This window comes from Embiotoca jacksoni, unplaced genomic scaffold, assembly GCF_022577435.1.
Source record: "Embiotoca jacksoni isolate LCO1_2020_lvr unplaced genomic scaffold, fEmbJac1.0.p SCAF_2, whole genome shotgun sequence".
NCBI classification, from domain to species: domain Eukaryota; kingdom Metazoa; phylum Chordata; class Actinopteri; family Embiotocidae; genus Embiotoca; species Embiotoca jacksoni.
Window position 1 is genome coordinate 23,622,367 of NW_027185340.1, and position 18,469 is coordinate 23,640,835.

An 18,469-nucleotide genomic window follows, 5' to 3' on the forward strand; every position below is an offset into this window, starting at 1 on the left:
CCAAAGAGAGCAGCAGACACGATGCATCTGGATTCAAAAGACACTTTGTTTTGAGGGTGTTTGGGGGAATTTGATTTTATTGACTTGAAGAGCATAATGCTTCCCTGCGAGTCTGAGAGGGAAACAGTCAGAATGCAGATGCCTCGGTCCGTCTGTGTGTGTCCGTTTGGTAAAAGGAAGAAAGAGATCCAGACCCACTGTGTCGGTCAAAGCACACACATCTTTGTGATCCCTCTCCCTTCATCTGTACTCTCTAACAACCACACCTCCCCTCTGAGAAAGAAACAGAAAGAAACCACTGCAGTGGTCACATGTTGGAGATGAACACATCTCATGTGGAGGTCCTCACAAGTCCAGCAATCATTACAATTGGAAACCAGATTGGAGAAAAACAAAAGGGCACAGACTGACAGCTCCTTTAAGAGCGTTTATTTTGAAAGTCACGCATTCAAACCACAGCCCTGCTTCTGATTATGTGTTTTTAATAATTCAATGACCACATTAGACATGATCCGAAGGGCCCCCCAGCAGAATCAGAACCGGTCTAAAGAAGACCTGATCCTTCTCCACCATTTACACTTCCTCATTCCTCAGACTCTGTTTTCAGACAATTATGATTTGGACTCTTTTCCCAGGTCAGGTCTCAGTTACAAGGAGGAGTGGGAGTATCCACGAAGACTTGTATTGTTTGTTTGTTTTTTCGTTTATTTGTTTGTTTTCTCAGTGACATGAAGCTAAGACACAATAGAATCAACATGAGTGACCTCTGCTGTCTTCAGCCTGACAGCCGAGCACTTCACCACCTGTTTTCAGACTGTATCTATGGTAACAATGGCACAGGCATTGTTGAACCCAGCAGAGCTCAGAGATCCCTCAGAACCGCTGATCCCCGGTCAGATGTTAACTATGGTTAGAAGCAACATCTTAGTCAGGCCAGCTAAAATGCCGTGCCAGCTTTAACAATGTCCCGCAGCCTTTATCTCATCCCATCAGTGCCGTTGTGTGTGTGCACCTTCCCGTCACACACATCATTCATTTCCTCTGACATGAATTTGCTGTCTTCATCTTTGAATGCTGTGGGATAAATTCAGAGCGTATCGGGATCTCATGAACGCACCAGCAGAGGGCAGTAGAGTCCACAAAAGACAGAGTTGTCACCGACCCGTCCCTGTCCTTGTCCCCGTCAGTCTCACCATCATCCGTCCACCCACACCCCCCACCCCCCTTCCACCTGCCTTGGCCGCCATACTGCTGTTGAGACATTGCATAGCCGTTTTGCTGCATGATGTGTGTGATGCTTTCAAATCCTAGATTGTATCCAGACCTCCAATCAAGGACAAAATGTCTGTTAAGGTAAGAGACAGCCCCCCCCCCCCCCCATTCCCCCCCCCCCCACTCCGCCCCAAAAAAGCCAACAACACTTCCCCACTTTTGTCTATAACCCTCGTACGTTCACTCGGTGTGAAATGCCAACAACCGGCTGTGTGGTTAAAATATTTTAAAGCAGGATAATGAGTGTTGTTTTGGTCCAATGGACACATAAACAATGCCTGTGCCGTAATTACCAGTGAGTCGAGAGGCTCATTAAAAGCCCAGCAGTGTCTGGGTTTATCTCACTGCGGAAACACCGTCCTTGGAAACCGGTTTCCAATGTGGCAACTATCCCCCGTCTGTGATGTCACGACCCCGGAGAGTCCACTGCTCATTGACTTCAGGCCTAGCTGTCATGATGTACACACAATCGAGTCACATTTGTCTGTCTTTCCACTCATCGTCCACCTCTTTCACCCCTCCGACGGCGGGTAGCTCCCTCCTGTAACCTCTGCGCTTTTCGCCACAGATCTACGTGAGGGCCCAGTTCGAGTACGACCCCTCCAAAGACGAGCTCATCCCCTGCAAGGAGGCCGGCATTCGCTTCCGCGTGGGCGACATCATCCAGATCATTTCCAAGGATGACCACAACTGGTGGCAGGGAAAGCTGGAGAACACAAAGAACGGCACGGCGGGCCTCATCCCGTCGCCGGAGCTGCAGGAGTGGTGAGAACACGCAGATGGATGATAGCAGCAACACAAAAGCCACGTTTCCACCGAAGCTCCCCGGAACTTTTAGTTCTCGGGACAAATGTCTGGGAACTTTTCCAAGGAATTCATGTTTCCTCCAGACCTTTGTCATCTGTAGACTCAAATGTCTCTGCATACATACTTAACAAGGCTTGGACTTCATCATCAGTCCATCTATCAGAGGATCTCTTCTGCTTTTAAAGCTTTTAAAAATACCTTTTGTGACCAATCAGCAACATTTAGCGTCACAAGCCCCTTCTTAAAGGTTCCTGTGCTTTTGGTTCCTCTGGTGGAACCGCAGATGTTGACTCCCTCAAAAAGTTTCTTGGGAAAGTTCCTGCAGTGGAAACGTGTCTTATGACAGAAATACAACAAAATTACTTTAGCCCAACATTAACCGCAAACCTCTAACTTCAAACACTGTGTTTTGTTTTTGTGTGTGTGTGTGTGTGTGTGTGTGTGTGATAGGCGAGTGGCGTGTATAGCCATGGAGAAGACCAAGCAGGAGCAGCAGGCCAGCTGCACCTGGTTTGGCAAGAAGAAGAAACAGTACAAAGACAAGTATTTGGCCAAGCACAATGCAGGTACACCACGCACCCTCCGACATGCTGGACGTGTGTGTTCACGTGCATGTGCACCCTTAACAACACGCTGCAGACATCCCAGTGGCGCTCAGTCCCATTGCTGCGTGCATGCCTTTTACATCATGTGAGTGTGTGAGCATGTGCGTCTGTTTGTGTGGGAACCTGTGTGCAACCGGATCTCGTATCCTTGCATGTGTCATCTCGAGTAGCAGAGCGGCCGCCAGCAGTGAGAGGAAGAGCTGCCGGGGCAGCAGAAATCTTATCTGAGCGCAGTAGGGATGGAGGGAGCTGTGGGCAGCTCAGGGAGACAGACACCACATCTCTGCAGTTTTAGACATGAGAGGAAGTGTGTGTGTGTGTGTGTGTGTGTGTGTGTGTGTGTGTGTGTGTGTGTGTGTGTGTGTGTGTGTGTGTGTGTGTGTGTGTGTGTGCGTAGCAAAGTATGCTACCGTTTGTCTCCTCCACACGTGGGGTCAACTAAAAGCAGAAGCATAAACAGGGATATGTTTAGCGGTGTCTGGACACTGGTGTGACACACATCAACTACTCGAGTATCACGGCCATGTGTCTGGCTGTGTGACCAGGCTGGAGTGTGTTGGGGTGTAAACTCATCACGTGTGTTTGTGACCAGAGCTGTGATGTGGGCTTGAAGTGCCCTTTAGCAAGACACATAAATCCCAACTTCCCCCTGAGTGCAGCAGCTGCCCTCTTCCTGTGTGTTGCTGTGTGTCAGACTATATTTTATATAATACGAGGGTCAATCACAAAGTCCAGAGACTGTTCCTGTTGCACGATGAACGGTGACGTGCACGGAGAAAGGGAAAGCTGTCACAGGTATTTCAGGTTTCGTAGTTTGATCATCATCATCACCAGAATGACACGTTTTTGTGAGCGCTGCTACAGGTTCACCGTTCACGTTTGGATAAGCTATGACTTCAGAAACTCCTGAGTGTCAAAATATTGTTCTGTATGGTTTTCTAATCTGGAGATTCACTGGGAAGAACAGCTTTTAATCCTTTTTACTTGATTGATTGTAGATAAATACTAATATAATAATAATATTGATGCTTATTGAGGTGTGAGACAGGTCATGAAAGATTCTTGTAAAAACAGTTGAGACAGACTCGTAAAGTTTAGTTTGGACAGAAGGAGGTGTGGCGGTGAACCAGTCACTACTCATGACCCAACATCTCCATCAGGTTACAGCTTAGCTCAGACTGTTGAGTACAGTTCATCTTATTTACTACATGATGTCAGAAAAGAGCATCCTCTCTTACCCAGAGTGCACTGTGATGTCTCCAAATTTAGTCTCACCAAAAGTCCAGATCCCAAAAAACGTTGCTGTCATTAAATGAATGAGAACATAAGAAACTATTAAATTAAATGTGTTTAAAAATTCATGGATTGCATACTTTATTAATTAGAGGTTTTTTTGTCTGATCAATAGTTGCATACAGTATAAGCACTTCAAACCAGGTGATAATTAAGTAGCAACAGAAATAATAAACATAGTTTTCTTTTATTCATCTGGAACAATGACATGATGTTTCTTTACATAAATTTAAAGGAATAATTAATAATCTTGCGGTCGTCACACAGTGTGTGAGATCCCAGCAGCCGCCTGATCGCGTGTTGGTTGTTAGATTTGAACTAAAACCTGCACGTTACACGCTTCCCTCCAAAGTAGCACGTTGAACAGCAGCAGAGGTCAGAGGTCACGCTGCAGTCGTTTCTAAAGTGTTCGTCTGGTATTATAAAGTGTTGAGAGTCTGATCAGCAGAGTAGAAGCAGAGTAATGGATGGTGTGATGAAAAGAGCAGAGGATGACTTTATCTTTGTTGTATGTCACATCTGTGTGTGCAGTTTATCTCTGAGGATTATGGGATGAGAAAGATGAGACGTGCTGCTACTGATGTGACAGAGAGCGGGCTGAAGGGTGTGTGTGTGTGTGTGTGTGTGTGTGTGTGTGTGTGTGTGTGTGTGTGTGTGTGTGCGTGCGTGCGTGCGTGCGTGCGTGCGTGCGCGTGTGTGTGTGTGTGTGAATATCCAGTTCTTGAGCATGTCTATCATCCCATGCGCCTCGACACCCCGGCTGACACATCGGTCAGTTTATTTTATTTAAAGGAGAAGTTCACAGTTTTCGGAGTCTTTTCCTACATCAGCTCCGAAGCTGAAGTTTTCTCGTGCTGCGATCGTCCCTCCTGTTCCAACTGGACATGAACAGATGTCTTCCTTTCAGTGGGAGTGACGGAGGACGTATTTCTAAAGTTAATTTAAAGCTACTGTGAGAACTCAGCTGTCCAAATGAAGCGGGTATCTTCCAGACTTCCACGGTTTCCCCGTTCAGCAGCATCGGAGGGATGTCGACACAGAGGAAGTTTTGTCCTCCAAAGACTTTACTTTTGTAAGAGATCCACAAGGATTAGTGTGATTTGTTTGGCAGCAGCTTCAGATCAACTTAAGAATACATGTTTACTCTGTCCTCGTTTATTCGAGCTCTGTTTGAATGTCCTCACTGTTTTAGGACAGACATGAAAAATTGTGAACGTGTCCTTTAAAAGAAATTGCCTGAATATTCTGTAGCATGCGACGCAGAAGACATTAGTGACTGCATGCGATCCAGCACCATCTGCATTTAATCAACACGATGACTTTATTAATCAAACATTTCACTGATCCATCGATGAGAGAACGAACACTTTATGTTTGACACTTTGATCCCATCGTTTCACTCGGTTCAGTTTCTCATTCTTTTCCTGGGAATTCTCAAAGAAAAACAGAAAGTGCTGCAACGTTTTGCTCGTGTGTGTTTGTGAACTGGAACCTTTACACACTGACACAAAACCTAATTGTTTAGAGGCAAAGTATTTTTTTTAGAAGAAGTGTGAATAAAGCAGGAAATGTGTAAACAAAAATGATTCACGTGATTCAACACATTGATTCATACAGCCTCCGTCGTTCAAGCGTGACAGCAGAGCAGCATTAGAATAATGAAGCATGTGCACAAACTTCACTGCTGAACATCCACAATCAGGACCAAAATGAGTCTGTTGCTTCAAGTGTGGAAAAGTTTGAAGTATTGAAAGAACATCTTCTTTAATTAATAAAGTCGAAGAAGAAATCTCTTTCGGTAACACTGTTGTGAAGAGCAGTGTGGATTCAGCTTCCTGAACTAAGATATGTACCACTGCAGGTATTGTCGAGGTGCTAGCTCAGAAAGTTCATGGATCGTATCGGCATCATAGTTAATAAATACCAAACAATATCCAGACGCTGTAATTACGAGACCTAAAACTGGTAAAAAGGTTAAAAAAAACAACAACAACAACACAGGATCAGTTCTGTTTGTGTACTTTAAGTATTAATAGTCTTCAAAGAATAACATCAAGAAGAAAATGATACTGAAGAAAATGTTCTGATCATTTATCAGCTGGTTCCAGTCAAACGTGAGTTATTGGAAGAAAGATTTCCCAGGATAAGATCGGTATATTGTCCCGACCCTCACGGCTCCCACAGCGTCACCAGACTCCACTCACACTGTGACATGTCACCAGTGGGCGTGAATACGCCCTCCAACAGCAACAACAACTGTACTGTGTGCGTCCTCCTCCACTGTGGGCACCGTGCCGGACTGCACAGCTGCCCAGCTGTTGTTTCTTGCTGTTTGTGTGTAACTTTGTGTATTTCTGCTGTTGTAATCGAACCATGTTATGACCCCTCCTGTTCATCTCTCTCGCTTTCTCCTACTGAACGGCCTCTCTTGCATGTAAGTAACAACAGTGACAGCGAACCACCTCCTCCTCTCTTCTTCTCTGTTTCTCTGATGAGCTGTGTAGTTCGAGTCAGCTGTCACTGCCCGGGTTTCACTTTTGTTTCTGTTGCTGAGGTCCAAAAACAACAGAAGGCTCAAGCAAAACTGAAACCTCGTAGCTTAGCTAGTGTGTGTGTGTGTGTGTGTGTGTGTGTGTGTGTGTGTGTGTGTGTGTGTGTGTGTGTGTGTGTGACACTGTGTGATCTGATGTTCATCCTGATCCATGTTTGGTTCATTAGCAGCCAAACACTGAAGTCTCTGCTCTTAACGAACACACTGAGTCCAATACATTGTGACTGTAAACGGTTCTCCACCGTCAGTGTGAGCAGCAGCTGCACAGCAGAACACACTGACTTGTGGGTATTGTATTTCATGTGTCAGCACCCCGAGATATGGTGGCTGCATGGAGGCTCGTGTTTCAGAGGCTGAGAACACATTGTACAGTGAACATGCGATACGCTCTGCTGCACAGTCAACCTGCCCTCATTTAATCCTGCTCTCGTTTGATCAGAGAGAAATGTCCTGACTCTGCAAAGTCCTGCAGTGTTAACTTCGAGCGCTGTTTGATAGAGAAAACTACAACACAGTTAACCTGTACGTTGGGTTAAAAGATAAATATTCAGTTGCATGAAGGCTTTTAAGAAAGTCAATTTAAAAGTTTCCTTGTGACTTATTTAGAAGAAATTAGATTTAATCACTTCAGGAGAATTTTGTTTTTTCACAAAACATTTTTGTCACCAAACCATAAATACATGAATATCAGCTATAACACACACGATTACAGGACAGCAGTGTCACTGTCCTGCTGCACTTCCAGGAAATCACACACATCTTCCTTGTGGTGGCGCTCGAGCTGTAGTGTTCCTTCACACAACCTGGTTCGATGCAGTTCATCTCGTTCAGCTTCATCTCAGTGCACAGAGGTTATAATCAGCTGAGTCAGCAGCACGTCTCAGACCATCTCTACTCTCCGCTGGTCACTTCTGGGGTTGTGGTTCAGCAGCATTTCATCCAATCTCAATCCGTTCAAATGTCAGTTTAGCTTTCAGCATTAGCAAGTAACCAAAGTCAGAACAACTCAAACTCCTTCCTCCTTCCTCCTGCCGTCAACACGCGTCCTGGGAGATCCAATCACAAGTGGGCAGCTCAAAGTTCAGATGTAAACTCAAATGTTCAGACAACATTCAGCGGTGGTCTGGGTCCTTTTTTTACCTGCTGGAATGAATAAATAAAGAATCTGAACCGGAGCTGGCATCATCGGGTCGATCCTGTTGGTTCAGGTTGTGAATTACAAACTGGAGTGTTCAGATGTCTACAAATGTGAAATGCATCATAAACTCCTAATAGACGACACATTAAAATGAGACTCGAGTCGAGTTGAATACCTGTTGCTCCGTGTTCATTTAAATATAGAGCAAGGAAGTCCGATCCGATTACAAGTTGGAGACTCGAGACGTGTGCAGATGCTTTTTAATACTAATAATTGTCAGACTATTCAGCACCACCATAACATAACGTTGCACTGTTCATTTTATAGCACCTGACACTTTCCATTCATCCCAAGCTGTATTTATTTATTTTTGTTTTAGTTTTTTTGTTTTTGTGTATATAGTCTGTGTGTGTATTTATTTATTCATTGCTCTTGTTTTTTTTCTAAAATAATTATTTTTTATCTTATTTTATTGTATACGAATTTGTACTATTTTATTTTCATTTTGTGTGCACTTATTTGTGTTTCTATGCTGCTGTGACGACTAAATTCCCCCACTGTGGGATTAATAAAGTCTAAATCTAACACCAGGTGTGAACAGATTGAGCTGAACACGTGTGATCAGATTACCCAACATGCATGTTGATGCCGGGTCGGCCCAAACTGAAGAATTCCTTTTCAGGATTTATAGTCAGCTGGTGCTGCTTGAAACGTCATCGAAATAAAGAGTCGGCAATCTGAAGGAGACGCGTCAACTTCACTTGCACGCTGTTCAAATCGGCCTGCGCTGCTAAAAACATAACGAGGAGAGATGGAAGCTGCTGAGAGATCTGTTAGCATCTGAGCTCAACAAACCTGTTTATTATGCCGACTGGACGGCAGATCTCGTTGTCTGAACCCAACCCCACTCACTGTTTCCACATTAGGTCTGTTCCCAGTGAGATTTTGAATCTCCTTTGGTTTGAAGACGTCGTCTTCTCTTCAGCACGTAGTTACCAGATGTGTTTGAGACTCTTTAGCACGCCTCGTTCCGCTCACTCTCTCTAAGATCTTGTTTGTCCCAGCACACTCCCCTCCACAGCCTCCTAATCTACCTTTGCGTTTCCCCCCCTGTCACCTCCAGTGTTCGACCAACTAGATCTCGTCACATATGAGGAGGTTGTGAAGCTTCCTGCTTTCAAGAGGAAAACACTAGTTTTGTTAGGTGAGTAAGCGGCGAGCGCAGCAGCAGGAAACGAAGACGTCTACCTTCAATAGTGATCTGACTGATTGACTGTGTGTCTTTGTCAGGCGCTCACGGAGTGGGAAGAAGACACATCAAGAACACACTCATAACCAAACACCCCGACAGATTCGCCTACCCCATCCCACGTAAGACCCGCGATGGAGAGTCCTCACGGCACCGCTGAACACGGGAGGAAATGCAAACTCTCACTTCCTGTGTGGATTCTCTGTCCTGTAGACACGACCAGACCTCCGAAGAAGGATGAAGAGAACGGGAAGAACTACTACTTTGTCTCCCACGACCAGATGATGCAGGACATCAGCAACAACGAGTACCTGGAGTACGGCAGCCATGAGGACGCCATGTACGGCACGCGGCTGGAGACCATTCGCAAGATCCACCAACAGGGACTCATCGCCATACTGGACGTTGAACCTCAGGTGTGTGTGTGTGTGTGTGTGTGTGTGTGTGTGTGTGTGTGTGTACATGCCTTCAATATGTATGGATGTTTTGACCTCTTCCATGTGTTTCCCATCAGGCCCTGAAGGTCCTGCGGACAGCAGAGTTTGCCCCGTACGTCGTCTTTATTGCTGCGCCAACCATCACGCCAGGCATCAATGAGGTAGGAGTACACACACACACACACACACACACACACACACACACACACACACACACACACACACACACACTCACACTCTCTCCAAACATGAAGGATCTAAGGGTAAGGCTGGCGATGTTTCTTGGTCTTTTTGATTGTTCATCAAAACCGCTCCACCGAGGTGCAGTGAAAAGGTTCATAGACTGACGTCGATGACGTCGCTTCATTAACATCAGCACCTGAGTCGAACACATATTCTCTGACCACGAGTACACGTGCGTTGGTGATTTTAACGTGGACCTGAACCCGAAGCAGAGGGCGCAGACTTTTAGGGAACAGAAAGAAGTAGCAGGGAGCCAAATCCAGTGAGTGGTGACTCCAGCGGCGTGGTGGGGAACGGTGATTGTGTTGTTGTGGGCGAGAAACTGCGATCGCGTCACAGTTCAGGTTGTTTTCACTGAATGTTTTCCTTCAGAAGATCACAGAAGAACTCTGTGTGGACAGTCTGGGGGACAAATTCACAAAACCCACCTGCTTCTCAGAACATCTCGCCCGGCTCACCGCTTCATTAATTTAGATTTTCTGAAGCATTCCTTTGCCAATTTCTTGAGTGTGACACATTTGCTGTGTCTGCTCACGTCCGTGGTTACAGTGCATCCAGAAAGTATTCACAGCGCTTCACTTTTTCCACATTTTGTTATGTTACAGCCTTATTCCAAAATGGATTAAATTCATTTTTTTCCTCAAAATTCTACACACAATACCCCACAATGACAACGTGAAAAAGGTTGTTTTTTATTTTTGCAAATCTATTAAAAATAATAACCGAAAAAAATCACATGTACATAAGTATTCACAGCCTTTGCCATTACACTCAAAATTGAGCTCAGGTGCATCCTGTTTCCACTGATCATCCTTGAGATGTTTCTACAACTTGATTGGAGTCCACCTGGTAAATTTAGTTGATTGGACATGATTTGGAAAGACACACACCGTCTATATAAGGTCCCACAGTTGACATGTCAGAGCACAAACCAAGCCATGAAGTCCAAAGAATTGTCTGTAGACCTCTGAGACAGGATTGTATGGAGGCACAGATCTGGGGAAGGGTACAGAAAAATGTCTGCAGCATTGAAGGTCCCAATGAGCATAGTGGCCTCCATCATCCGTAAATGGAAGAAGTTTGGAACCACCAGGACTCTTCCTAGAGTTGGCCGCCCGGCCAAACTGAGCGATCGGGGGAGAAGGGCCTTAGTCAGGGAGGTGACCAAGAACCCGATGGTCACTCTGACAGAGCGCCAACGTTGCTCTGTGAAGAGAGGAGAACCTTCCAGAAGGACAACCATCTCTGCAGCACTCCACCAAGCAGACCTGTATGGTAGAGTGGCCAGACGGAAGCCACTCCTCAGTAAAAGGCACATAACAGCCCACCTGGAGTTTACCAAAAGGCACCTGAAGGACTGTCAGACCATGAGAAACTAAATTCTCTGGTCTGATGAAACAAAGATTGAACTCTTTGGCCTGAATGCCAAGCGTCATGTTTGGAGGAAACCAGGCACCGCTCATCACCTGGCCAATACCATCTCTACGGTGAAGCATGGTGGTGGCAGCATCATGCTGTGGGGATGTTTTTCAGCGGCAGGAACTGGGAGACTAGTCAGGATGGAGGGAAAGATGAATGCAGCAATGTACAGAGACATCCTTGATGAAAACCTTCTCCAGAGCGCTCTGGACCTCAGACTGGGGCGAAGGTTCATCTTCCAACAGGACAACGACCCGAAGCACACAGCCAAGATAACAAAGGAATGGCTTCGGGACAACTCTGTGAATGTCTTTGAGAGACCCAGGCAGAGCCCAGACTTGAACCAGATTGAACATCTCTGGAGAGATCTGAAAATGGCTGAGCACCGACGCTCCCCATCCAACCTGATGGAGCTTGAGAGGTCCTGCAAAGAAAAACGGGAGAAACTGCCCAAGAATAGGAGCCAAGCTTATAGCATCGTACTCAAAAAGACTTGAGGCTGTAATTTCTGCCAAAGGTGCTTCAACAAAGTATTGAGCAAAGGCTGTGAATACTTATGTACGTGTTATATTTCCGTTCATTATTTTTAATAGATTTGCAAAAATTTCTAAAAAAAACTTTTTCACGTTATTATTATGGGATATTGTGTGTAGAAATTTGAGGGAAAAAAAGTATTTAATCCATTTTGGAATAAAGCTGTAACAACAAAATGTGTAAAAGGTGAAGCGCTGTGAATACTCTCTGGATGCTCTGTAAATCGGTTCTTACAACGAGTGTAACTCAGGTTCTGACGTTGATAAAAAGACATAACGTGTTGTATTCGCCCTCTAAAGTTTCCTTCCTGCACGGTGTGCATCGCTGCTCTTCCTTTGTGCACAACAGCAACGGTTTCTGAACTTCTCTGAGTGATTTGAGTAAAAACTGCTGTCGCAAGTTGTTTAAGAAAATGATTCAACCTTTTTTAAAGATGTAACTGTACCAGACGAGCGTCATCCGTCATCTTCAATAAGTGTAAGTAAGCAGGGGGCTGAGTGCCTCTGCAAAAATAATGAAATCAAAACGATGTTGTTGTTTTTTTAGCAACAAATATTCTTTAAAAATCAAATACCAAAGATTAAGCATTTTTAGTCATTTAAAAACTTGTAAAAAAAAATATTAAAAAATTCTTTCTCAATTTATCAAAGTTGTTTTGTCTTTAAAATCCAAGAAAACATTCTAACAAGCAAATCTTGACTTTTAAAAAGATAAAAACCAAAACAGGCATGGCAAAAAAAACTAGTACAAAAACATGTCGTCTCTCTCATCACCTCGAACCTGTATTTGGTGTTCAACCCATTTAAAAGGACGCACGTTCACATGCTGACATGTTGTTACATGATCAGCTGCGATCAAACAGACTGCTGACCCCGGTTGAACTGACCATGTGGTGGCTGTGCTCTCTGCTCTCCACTGGTGTGTTGGTCTCTCTCATTCCTCTCTGCGCTCCTTCATCTTTGCACGCCGCATGTGTTTGTTTCTGTGGCCCCCCTCAGACGCCCCGGTGGTGTCGAGCGCTGCCAGTAAGTAAAGCCTGAGTGTGTTCGTAGCTACGTGTCTTCCCGGCCAGAAGCTCCTTGTACGTCCTAGCGGTTAGTCACTCCTCCTGTGTTTTTCCATTCGCCTCCTCCTCCTCCTCCTCCTCCTCCTCCTCCTCCTCCGCTGAGTAAAGGCTCCTACACACTGTGCTGAACAACCGTCTCGCAGGTTCACTGTCCGTCACGCCGGGGGTCCGGCAACGGCACACGGCGTTTGGTTTGGTGGGACTCGTCCGTCAGGAACGACTGTCAGAGGCCTATTTGCGCGTCCTGGGACAGAAGCAGGAGTTTCAGCCGGACGGTTCAGCACAGCAGCAGCTGGTGTCTGTCAGCTGCGACATAAAGCTTCGGAAACACTGCGGGATGTTTAGGACTCCTGTATGATCTGCTAACGAAGGAGCAGTAGAGACAGACAGGAAGTGTGCGGTCTAAACTTATGAAGCACGTTTTCATTTCAATGGTGTCGAAGCGCTTCACAATGTTTTCCCATTCACTCACACTCACATACTGATACGCTGACGGCGACAGAGCCGCCAGTCCCCGAGATCTCCGCTGCACCTGCTTACTGAGTAAAGTTTGAACAAGTACCCGTGAATGTGGATTGTGATGTGGAGCCAGTGTATTTCTAGAAAGCCTAAACACACGTCGATGAAAATGAAAAATGATTGGGGGATCAGCGCCGTGATGAAACGGGTTCCTCGTTGGTCTCTGCTACACTCTTCCACCAAGTTTCATGAACATCCGGCTGGTAGTTTCTCAGCAGTGCTGCTGACCGTCAAACTGAAGACGTAATAACAAAGAAAGTGTACAAGCTGGAACCGCGGTGGTTAAAGTCACCTTCATCCGGTGGGCTGATTTCTCATTTCCTAAATGTCATGTTGGCAAGAAAACTCTATTTCCCTGCTGAGTTTCTACGAGGGCACGACAGTTCATAAGTGTTCAACAGAGTCTTCACCTCAAACACAGATTTTGGATAAATCACACTGTAAATTCATTCATGAAATAGAAACTAACACAAAGTGACCTCAACAATGTCCTGTTAAGTCAGCTGCCACCACTCACTCATGTCCTCTCACTGCACCACCAGTCTGCTCTGACACCATCAATGATACCGTGGAAATATGGACTTCCAGATGAGGTCGAGGGGAAAGGGGAGAAAGTCGGACTCTAACCTGGCGCACGTTTACGTAGATTTACTCATTTGGCCACCAAAGGTCCCAGAAAATCTTCCGACATTAACAGTTTGCTTCCTCCAAAAAGATTTTGAGGTTAAATCGGCACCGACAGTTTAGAAAAGCCGGACAGGATAACCTTCATGAAGGTGTTTTGGACTGCTCCGGTGTTGGCTAGGTGTTCCTAATAAACCGGGAACTGAGAGTAGTTCTGGATTGACGAGCGGGTCCTGGAACAGTTCGCTGCACAGTATGTAGGGGCCTCAATGATCTCATCTTCAGTCCTGTATGTGCTCCTCTCTCTGTCACTAACGCCTCCTCCACCCCTCCTCCTCCACCAGGACGAGTCGCTGCAGCGGCTGCAGAAGGAGTCGGAGATCCTTCAGAAGACCTACGCCCACTACTTCGACCAGACCATCATCAACAACGAGATCGACGAGACCATCCGGCACCTGGAGGAGGCCATCGACCTGGTGTGCACCACCAGCCAGTGGGTCCCTGTGTCCTGGGTCTACTGACCTGCACCACCTCCTCCACCTTTACACTCTCTGCTCCTCCATCTCCCCCTCCCAGTAACAACTCCTCGGCCAAAGTCCCATCGTTCCCTCTTCGAAACAAAGAATAATGAAAAGACTATTAACCCAACCTGATGGGAAACCTCTCTGTACGCTGCACTCGATGGGAAACGCCCTCAGTGTTGTGTGAAAGCGACCACAGCATTCAACCGAAATCCTCCTGAGCGCTGCACGAACCACCCGCGGCAGACGCTTCTCGGACTCTTGCCCTCGCAGACGACTTAGTCATAGTGTTGTATAAAAACAGAGTAAACTAAAAAGTGAATATTGTCATGTCTGTACTAGCTAGGAGGCAACATTTTTGTAGATGTTTGTTTTAAAGAGACAGTACTGTGTCCCGTCCTCTCATGTTGGTGCACCGCCAGCTCTCCCTGGCGCCTCCCATCACATCGTCGTCCCGGTGGGCGTGAACGACCCGTGGAGAGACGCTGTCGGTGGGTGTTCTGTCCATCAGCAGCAGGGTGATACGAGCCTAAAATAATGTCGCGGTACTTCAGTGCACATCCGCGATCACAGTATTCCTGACAATATGATGAAAACAACCCGGTATCACGCCGAAGCGTGTTATACACCCGCCGTGACAGCAGAGCTCACCGTGTCATTTAGGGGCAGATAACAAAAATGCTTGGTCAGCGTTCGGAGAGGATTTTCTTCAAGAAATCCTCGTCGCTATCGCTTGTGCTTAAACTCCTCCGACCTCCTTCCTCCCTTCACAGACTTCAGCACTTTTGTGCTTCACCCAACGACCTCGAGGACATGTTGTTACGTTGTCATAGATCATCTCAGGCTGTGTCAACTTTTCAAAACGAGGCGACGCCACTGACTGTTTATAAAAGTTCCAGGTCTATAATCATGAAGCCAATGCAGACGTGCAATACCACCCAGGGCCACTAGAGGTTGACTCCAAAAAGCCTCCAGCTCCATAGACTCCCATTCAATTTCTCTCATGAAATACAAAGTCAATACATTTTTTCCACGAGTTATGATGGTGTTGTTTGTTAAGGTCTGTGCTCCCGATCAATTTTCAGGCGGTCCATCTGAAAATAATTCCATCATTAATTCAATATTAGGTCTGAAAGAGCGGTATATTTGGGGGGGTGTCTGTTTGATTGACAGGCCTGTGGTGCAGTAAGGTGTCCACTATAGGTGGGCGGGGTTTAGTGTCCTCAGGTTTTAAATCCGATAGTCAGATCACCGCTCGCTCCTCCCAGCTCGTCCAAATATGGTCACTTATCTTTCCAAACCACCAGGATGGAAAAAAGACGGTCAAATAATCAAACTGAAGACTGAAGAACGGTTCACAAACCAATAGATGATGTCACTGATGGTTGCCGGGGCCAACCGTCAAACTGACATGCTGTCCTCTGGTGGAAGAATGGGTGTATTACACACTCTGGCGCGATACTGGGCTGGAAAAAATACTGTAAAGTATATTAATAATAATTTCAAGAACCTGCAAATGAATCTATACAATTGTTACGGTTTTGTGAGTCAACACACAAACTTAACAGTTTTGCCTTGAAACATTCAGTAAACACTAACGTGACTGGTTTTCTGCTTCCACTCGACCGACTCTCAGCCTCGCTTGTTGTCGTGTGTAACGGATCTCATACCGCTACACTTCATAACAGTATGAATTGTTACGTCAACAAGTAAACAATTACCAAAACCACAAATATGATTTTTATTTTTTTTATTTTATCATGTTGAAAATGAGACCGATATCAGGGCGGACGTTACGATATGGTGCCCTCTAATCAGCAGGCTGCAGTAAAAGCACAAAAACACACTGCGATGTCTTCTCTGTAGATGATGTCAGCGGCCCTCATTATTTAATCATTCCTGTTCTTTTCTAAGATGGATTTCTGGTTTCCTTCCTCCCAGTCACGGTATCAGCACTCGCACCTCTCGACCTCCCAGGTACTGTCTCTTCTAAATAAATCCATAAATGTTTTAGAGATATGAATGAGGTTATCATGCATGTGGACATTTGCAAGCTTCCATGCCGTCAGTCAGTCAGTCAGTGTTCCCCGTGTCCCTCTGTCAACCTCCAAGACAGGAAAAAAGACAAAGCTATGTATTAAAAGAAAAAAACATTCCAGTTGTTTGGAAGACTGAACTCAGCCAAGAGAAGTCAGAGGGGCAAAAAAAAAATTAAAAAAATACCAGTGATGGAGCCGGACGTTGACTCGACACCTATGCACATCCCTTGCATCCTGGGTGACATTTCTAAACAACAGATTTATAGACAGATCGACCGTGTAAGGAAGATGTGTTTGTAAGAAAAAAAAATTCTAATAAAAGTCTTGATTTATTTTCTGTTTTTGATTTGTCATACACAGAAAAAGGAAAATTTCACCGGATTCCTCATTTGCCATTTCAGAAATGTGATGTCCAAGAGTATTGGTGTTTCAGTCGAGTTTAAAAATCCACCGGAGATAAAATGCTGATTTTTATTCTGAAACTCTGTAACTGTCTGCAAAGAAGTGTTCACTTGACTTTCTGCAAAGGTGCCGACTTTGCGAGGGAAGAGGAGGCAGTGTGTGCAGATGAATAACCTCATACATGAATATGACAGACTGATGTGCAACTGCCCCTTTGTGTAAATGACTCTGCGATGATAAAAGTTCTTCAGTATGAACAATTTTTTAAATATATTTCCTTTTATGTGTTGGAAAAATCAACCTTGGAGTGGCTCCTCTTTTTTTTTTCCTTTTCCAGGACACATCAGTACGACATGAACAACATCTCTGTCCTATTCATTACAACTACAGCTACACATCAACACGTCTCAGAAAAGTTGGGAAAGGGTCAACAAAAGACTGGAAGAGTTGTGAAATGCTGATGAGTTCATAATATCATTAACAGATTTACAGAATCTGGAGAAATTTCTGTACACAAGGGACAATGCTGAAAATCAGTATTGGACGGCTGATGATCTTTGGGCTCTCAAACAGCACTGCATTAAAAACAGCCAGAATTCTGTATTGGAAATCATTGCATGGGCTCAGGAACACTTCCGGAGGAAAGGAAGGCCTTTCTTATTTCAGCAAGACAATGCCAAACCACATTCTACATGTATTATAAAAGAAGGGCTACGTAGCAGCAGAGTCTGGGTACTAAACTGGCCTGACTGCTGTCCACACCTGTCATGTAAAATAGTTGGTGCATCATGAAATGGAAAATATGACAAAGGAAACTGTTAAGAAACGGAAATTCTGTATCAGGCAATAATGGGACATCATTTCACTTTCAAAACTCCAGTAACTAGTCTTCTCAGTTCCCAAACATTTAGAGAGTTTTGTGAAAAAGTTGTAAACAAGACCGTCTCTCAACTTTTCTGAACCATGTTGCTGCCTTCAAATTCAAAGAAAGCATATATTTTCCCCAAAAAAATAACATTTCCAGCTGCAACATTTGATGAAATACGGGTTTGCAAGATTTGTAATTTATCTCATGCTGTTTCTATTTACATTTGACAGCATCCCAACATTTTTGTAAACAGGGTTGTAGAACATTGGTGACTCTCACAGGGGGGACGAAGAGCTCTCGTCTTCACTCTCAACAACAACATAAAAACATATGATAAGAGGAAAAGGCTGGCGTGTTTATATATTTGATATGATATTATTAGAATGTTAATACTGCATTCGTATGTTTGCGCTGTGGCAGCTGCTCAAGCCAGAGCTCAGTTTGACTACTTTCTTGACAGTTAGGAAGGGTAGTGCTCAACCTATTGATCGGGCTTCTCTGGAGGTTCACAGAGGAAATGTGTCTCTGGGAGAACTGACAACTACAGATGCACAGAAATGACATTTTAGGGTCTTAATGATCTTTAATAGTTTGTTAGTAGTGATACAATAACTCAAAGTATTAACCTCCTCATGTTTTTTAAATGAAAGACCAAAATCTTGGAGGCATTTTGTTTGTTGGAGTCTTACAGTGAAAGATCCTGGAGACGACAGAAAAGGTAAGAAACTACAGTTTGTACTGTGAACGCACTCTGATTACACACTGAAGAGGTATTGTTGCTGCGGGGTCGGCCTCTTGAAATGGTTCACAGCATTTAAATTGAATGTTTGTGCTGTCAAATGATGTACTTTCAGGGCTGGTGCAGTGACCTGTAAGTGTTCA

General features: G+C 44.9%; 1 protein-coding gene across 1 annotated transcript in view; it reads left to right on the plus strand.

The window, feature by feature from the left end:
* The window catches only part of caska (calcium/calmodulin-dependent serine protein kinase a), a 140,277-nt gene extending 123,258 nt beyond the window's left edge, over positions 1–17,019 (plus strand). The window contains 7 exon segments of the mRNA XM_069155115.1: positions 1,841–2,037; positions 2,530–2,645; positions 8,790–8,870; positions 8,957–9,037; positions 9,129–9,331; positions 9,430–9,513; positions 14,102–17,019. Of these exon segments, the coding sequence (XP_069011216.1) occupies positions 1,841–2,037; positions 2,530–2,645; positions 8,790–8,870; positions 8,957–9,037; positions 9,129–9,331; positions 9,430–9,513; positions 14,102–14,278 (939 nt within the window). The 3' untranslated portion in view covers positions 14,279–17,019.
* The last annotated feature ends 1,450 nt before the right edge of the window (positions 17,020–18,469 follow it).